This window comes from Nanorana parkeri, unplaced genomic scaffold, assembly GCF_000935625.1.
Source record: "Nanorana parkeri isolate BGI_ZX_2015 unplaced genomic scaffold, ASM93562v1 scaffold2987, whole genome shotgun sequence".
Lineage (NCBI taxonomy): Eukaryota > Metazoa > Chordata > Amphibia > Anura > Dicroglossidae > Nanorana > Nanorana parkeri.
This window is the reverse complement of record NW_017309255.1, coordinates 41,617-48,143: the sequence shown is the minus strand read 5'-3', so window position 1 is coordinate 48,143 and position 6,527 is coordinate 41,617. Positions and strand designations below refer to the sequence as shown.

The following is a 6,527-nucleotide window of genomic DNA, read 5'->3' as shown; positions in this document are numbered from 1 at the left end:
GGGGGGGTACATGACAGACCGAGGTGGGGTTTGGGCAGATGTGGTGATTTCTCGTTCGTTCACCTTCTGAAGTTCCTCCATCTTCTTCGGTAAGTTAATCAGATCCGCGGCAGACTTCAGATTGGCTTTTAACTGGCTGACGGCGCTGCTGAGCTGAGAGATCTGAGGGGGAGACACAAACACTACCTAAAATCATCTACCAATCATGTGCTCCTCCCCCCGGTGACCTGCGGGGTGACCAATCTTTGCTCCTCCCCCCGGTGATCTGCGGGGTGACCAATCTCTGCTCCTCCCCCGGTGACCTGCGGGGTGACCAATCTTTGCTCCTCCCCCCGGTGATCTGCGGGGTGACCAATCTCTGCTCCTCCCCCGGTGACCTGCGGGGTGACCAATCTTTGCTCCTCCCCCCGGTGATCTGCGGGGTGACCAATCTCTGCTCCTCCCCCGGTGACCTGCGGGGTGACCAATCTTTGCTCCTCCCCCCGGTGATCTGCGGGGTGACCAATCTCTGCTCCTCCCCCGGTGACCTGCGGGGTGACCAATCTTTGCTCCTCCCCCCGGTGTTCTGCTCCTCCCCCGGTGCCTGTTTTCCAATGCTTGCTAATTGGGACTAGAAAACCTCCATCGCTGCCAGCCACTCAGGGCCGGGACATTAATGGGACTGTAAACTGAAGGCTCCGCCCCCGTAAACGGGAGACACTAGAAGGTAATCAGAAAGGGACTATGGCTGCTCTCTAGGACAGGCTCTGATTGGTCGATATCTGCTGCCATCTCACCTGCTTGTTCATGTCAGTGATGTTGGTCCACAGTCTATGGAGGCCCAGCTCGCCACTCACAACCTCATCCAGCTGCTTCTGCTTCCCAATCAGATCTTCCTTTATTTTGGGGATCTCCTGAACTGAATTCCTCTGACTGGACTCCACTGAAAGGAAAAACGAATCTAAGTAAGCCCAGCATTGTCCTCTGCCATGGTACAGCAAGCCAAGAAATAGCTCCGCCCACACCAAGGGGGGAGCTCCACCCACACCACGGGGGGAAAGGCCTGTGTGCCCAGCTCCACCCACACCACGGGGGGGAAAGTGCTGTGTGCCCAGCTCCACCCACACCACGGGGGGGAAAGTGCTGTGTGCCCAGCTCCACCCACACCACGGGGGGGAAAGTGCTGTGTGCCCAGCTCCACCCACACCACGGGGGGGAAAGTGCTGTGTGCCCAGCTCCACCCACACCACGGGGGGGAAAGTGCTGTGTGCCCAGCTCCACCCACACCACGGGGGGGAAAGTGCTGTGTGCCCAGCTCCACCCACACCACGGGGGGGAAAGTGCTGTGTGCCCAGCTCCACCCACACCACGGGGGGGAAAGTGCTGTGTGCCCAGCTCCACCCACACCACGGGGGGGAAAGTGCTGTGTGCCCAGCTCCACCCACACCACGGGGGGGAAAGTGCTGTGTGCCCAGCTCCACCCACACCACGGGGGGGAAAGTGCTGTGTGCCCAGCTCCACCCACACCACGGGGGGGAAAGTGCTGTGTGCCCAGCTCCACCCACACCACGGGGGGGAAAGTGCTGTGTGCCCAGCTCCACCCACACCACGGGGGGGAAAGTGCTGTGTGCCCAGCTCCACCCACACCACGGGGGGGAAAGTGCTGTGTGCCCAGCTCCACCCACACCACGGGGGGGAAAGTGCTGTGTGCCCAGCTCCACCCACACCACGGGGGGGAAAGTGCTGTGTGCCCAGCTCCACCCACACCACGGGGGGGAAAGTGCTGTGTGCCCAGCTCCACCCACACCACGGGGGGGAAAGTGCTGTGTGCCCAGCTCCACCCACACCACGGGGGGGAAAGTGCTGTGTGCCCAGCTCCACCCACACCACGGGGGGGAAAGTGCTGTGTGCCCAGCTCCACCCACACCACGGGGGGGAAAGTGCTGTGTGCCCAGCTCCACCCACACCACGGGGGGGAAAGTGCTGTGTGCCCAGCTCCACCCACACCACGGGGGGGAAAGTGCTGTGTGCCCAGCTCCACCCACACCACGGGGGGGAAAGTGCTGTGTGCCCAGCTCCACCCACACCACGGGGGGGAAAGTGCTGTGTGCCCAGCTCCACCCACACCACGGGGGGGAAAGTGCTGTGTGCCCAGCTCCACCCACACCACGGGGGGGAAAGTGCTGTGTGCCCAGCTCCACCCACACCACGGGGGGGAAAGTGCTGTGTGCCCAGCTCCACCCACACCACGGGGGGGAAAGTGCTGTGTGCCCAGCTCCACCCACACCACGGGGGGGAAAGTGCTGTGTGCCCAGCTCCACCCACACCACGGGGGGAAAGGCCTGTGTGCCCAGCAACTCGGGAGTTGAGAATCAGAATATGTGAACATATCAACAATATAAAGAAAGGAAACCTAGACCATCGTGTACCCAGACACCTGAGAGAGACATAAAAGGAACCCTAAAGGAATTCACAGGATTAGATAAAGTGACTAAAGATTGGAAGTGGCCATATGCAGAGAGAGATCTCCAAAAATGAAACAAAATGGATTGTTCTGATGGAGTCCATGACGCCAAAGGGTCTGAACATAGAACCCCTATAGTATACATCATGGCGGAGGACTACAAACCATCTCCTTCCCTCTTCCCCTTTCTTGGTATTTGGCTGGCCTCTCCACGGCTCCTTTTTATCCATCTTATTAAAGATGAGTGAGAGGGAGCTGAGGGGGTGACACTATCCTCTGTGCTATGTGGGGATGTGTCACCATCCTCATATTTTAAGAATGGATTTAGAATTTAATGGCAGACTAAGAAATACAACCGATCACATGTAGGGGATCCACCCCATGATGATGATAACGAAGGGAGACCGAGCAATCATTACACATGCACTCTCACTGGTATAGGGCTTTATGGTTGTGAACAGACCATGGGGGCACTACCAAAGTGGTGGGATTGATTGTTGATAATAGCAAACTATATGAATGAAAACTTTTGTTAAAATAATATTCATTTCTTTCACTGATAAGAAGATTTACATATTTATCATTTTAATGAATTTATATCCTACAGATACACATTATGTTCATCGAGCGCATATGATTGAATATTCCAATTAAACTAATATTGATTCCTTTCACCGATTAATTATAATTCATTTAGCCCTCGTTCACACCTGAACGTTTTGTGGCGGGTTCTACGCACGACGAACGCTCTACAAAACGCTCAAACATCTAAATCGCATTGTATTCAATGGTCTGGTTCCCACCTCGGCGTATTTCCGCCGTCCCTAACGCGCTACAAAACGGCCCGCGCCTGGAAAGGTCCCGGGACTACTTTGGCCCGTTTTTGTTGGGTGTTTCCATTGGGATACAGCCAAGTAGCCTTCGGAAACGCGCAACGGTCACGCGACTTTTTTACCGTGAATCGCGGTAAAAAAACGCGCAACAGACGCGCATATGTAATACGCCTAGGTGTGAACGAGACCTTATAACTAAAAGATATACCATTTGTTCACTGAGCACATAATAGTCTCGTGAGATCTTTATAATCATTCTGTGAGAGAATATGGAATGTAGATATCACACTATTAAAGCTCACTAATTTTCGAAGCCCGTGGACGTGCATCAAAACTTCCCCATTTGAACAAAAAAAGTGAACCGTGAAATCACAGCACACAAAAAACGTGCACAAGGGTGCAAGGTCCTTCACAAGAAGGGACCTACTTTCCCGACCCCCCGGGGCGCAAGGCTCCTGACAGGGGTTGAGACTGGTGGTCCACCAACCCGAAGGCTGTGGACCATTTCCTTTGGGGACCTGCCGAAACAGGTCCCCCTCAGTACTAGGCAAGTGGGATCTCCCGAAGAGAAACCCACCTCCTGGGTGGGAGGAGACAGAGAACCCCGTAAGAGGCACAGAATCTCCTCCCAGCGTCAGGAATAGGCCCCGAAGAAACCTGCACCTTCAGCATCTGTGGGTCAAAATTTAAAATAAAAAAAGTGCCAAACGTGGATAGAGTGCATAAATAATCTAAAGTGTCAGTGCACCACGCTGACAGGCCTTAGGGGCCGGAGTGCAAAAATATTGCCCCAGACTAGCCATAAGGCCTGTCCAAGAGGCGTTGTGCAGAAATAAGCAATATGATGTGTGACCAAGTGCTACAGTGAGTCAAGTGGGGTCCCACACCCAAGTGACTTCCTGAGCACCCCTGGGACGCCACCCCCACAACACCACGGGCTTCTGCCACCCCCGAACCCTCGAGCCAGACCAAGCTTCGCATCTGTTCAGTCAGAAAGCCATGTACTGAGCGGTTCCCCTCTCACAGGAAGCCGCCCCGCACGCTCTTTCACTCCAGCGAGTACTAAGTAACCATCCCCCGCAAGGACGGTTCTTTTCCCCACCGAAAACTGATAAGAACAGATACTACACTTGATCTTAGCTAAAAGGCCGAGAAGCTCACTAATGGGAAAGTAGATCCCATACGATTTACCCCTGCGAGGGTTTATACCAGATCAGACAATAGTCAGGCACCACACTTAACCGCACTGATCTATTGGAACTTATTTATGGAGAGATATATATATAATTGTTTTCTGTTTATAAAGTGAATGATTGATAACTATCTATAGTAAAGGAGATGATAGGAGGAGATATTAGCGAGCGGTTATAACACTCGCCAGCCGTCATTTGAACATCTAGTATTGACGATTGTTCTGTTACTCATGGTAATGTCTATAACGTAATTACCATAAGTTTATACATTCATTGTTTAGTGTTATCAATGGCGACTATAGCGGAGCAGATACTAGTGAGCTGCTATACTAATTGCCAGCTGTTATCCTGAGACTTCTATTTTCTCTGTTTATAAGGTTGGAGTTACTAGTTCAGGATCCATAAAACTGCCATCGTCCTATCCAAGTGACTCTATAGTTTATATACTCAAACATTCTACTTTGTTGCCATTGCCTAACCCTAAGGACTAAATGGCAGCAAGGTGTTACATTGATTGGCAGCCATTACTTAGAGATAGAAATATATCATTGTCAGGAATATTATATTAAATGCACCATCCCCCGGCCTATTGATGGATTATCATTGTTGCCATTAGTGATTATAGTGGAACGATTATGTCTATTGAAGGACTGGGGGGGGGAGGGTGTAATGATACAGGTGACAATAAGTTGATTGACGAGTTTCCTGATAAAAGATTTGGTGTGAGAAGCAAACAGAACTCCTTTTTGAAAAAGTCCACAGACGAAACGCGTCAAAGGAGGTACTGGTTCCGTCTCCCACGTCTCCCACGATTGATTGTCTCACCCGCTTGTTGCATTATAAGCTTTTAAATATCATTGTTCTTGTTAAGTGCATTTCAATATACTGCACTTAGGAGGCTCCTCCTCCCTAAGCCGGATATCGCCGCTGAATACCGGTGAGGAAGGTGTTAACCGGAGGGAGAGGCTCGTGCCCAACCCGGTATTTGGACACGGGTGGATAAAAATGGATGCTTGTTAAAATCAGGAGGGATTGCTTGGGAATAAGTCGGGTGGACAATGGTGGCATAAAGAAGATAACAGAACTTTGCTCTCCGTCCTGGAGCTAAATAAATACATTAACGGCGGCTTACTACCGATCGCCGGGACTCACGTATCGGACTGCTGTGCTACACCCACTATTGCCGTATTGCTCCGATAGCGCTGACTGGCGGAACGGACAGGGAGGGGGCGGGTACAGCTGGCTCTGACTCTAGATAGGAGGAGCCAGCTGTCACTCACGCAGCTGGGCGGATCTCGACATCGATGTCGAGATCCGCTCCGGCTGCGGCGTCTCCGTATACCGCGAGCTGTAGCTCCCTATACACTGAGCCTAGGGTTAGGGTGTGACGGGAGGACGCTAGTTTGTGACCCCCCCCTGACCCCGAGGAGAACTATGGGGGAAAGCCCCGACCTCGTACTTCTCCTTTAATGATGTTTATTGATATTTAGATGTAGAGATTTATCACCGGCATTTATTCTGACATTATGCTGCACAGGGAATCACAGTAAGTGGAAGATATCTGGAAACCCGATACCCCATCACACAATAGTAGAACTCATCATTTAATGTGACGCGCGCGCGGCCTGGCGCAGCAAACGGCATCCACTACATATGCGCGGGTGTAACACCATCAATACTTCCAGCTTCTGGAGGGAATACAATGGTTCCCTCCGCCGGCTGATCCCCAATTTTATGGAGATAAAGAATTTAACAAATAAATAGAATTGCAGCTTCTTTTTTACGGTTTCCTGAAATAAATAGCTGGGGGAGGGGCCCTCATAATTAACCCTGCGTGTGCTGATCTCATCATCAGTTATGAACTGGATCTCAACACGGTCTGTCCCAACAAAGGGTTAAAGATAGAAAAGCATTGGATGGGAGGAAGTTCAGGGTGTCCCAGCGCGCGCTCTCTCCCTCTCGGGACGGGGGACCCCGGCGCACTCGCGTTCCCTCTCTCTCGGCACCCCGGCGCGCTCCCTCTCTCGTCACGCAGGACCCCCCCCGGCTCGCGCTCTC

The 6,527-nt window shown here is 52.3% G+C and overlaps 1 protein-coding gene across 1 annotated transcript in view; it reads right to left on the bottom strand.

Annotated features, from left to right (window-relative positions):
* The window catches only part of EFCAB14 (EF-hand calcium binding domain 14), an 8,715-nt gene that overhangs the window by 1,377 nt on the left and 811 nt on the right, over positions 1-6,527 (bottom strand). Inside the window, exons 3-4 of the mRNA XM_018574479.1 lie at positions 777-922; positions 45-162 (exon numbers count right to left, since the gene is read on the bottom strand). Coding sequence (XP_018429981.1) covers positions 45-162; positions 777-922 — 264 coding nt within the window. The remainder of the gene's footprint in view (positions 1-44; positions 163-776; positions 923-6,527) is intronic.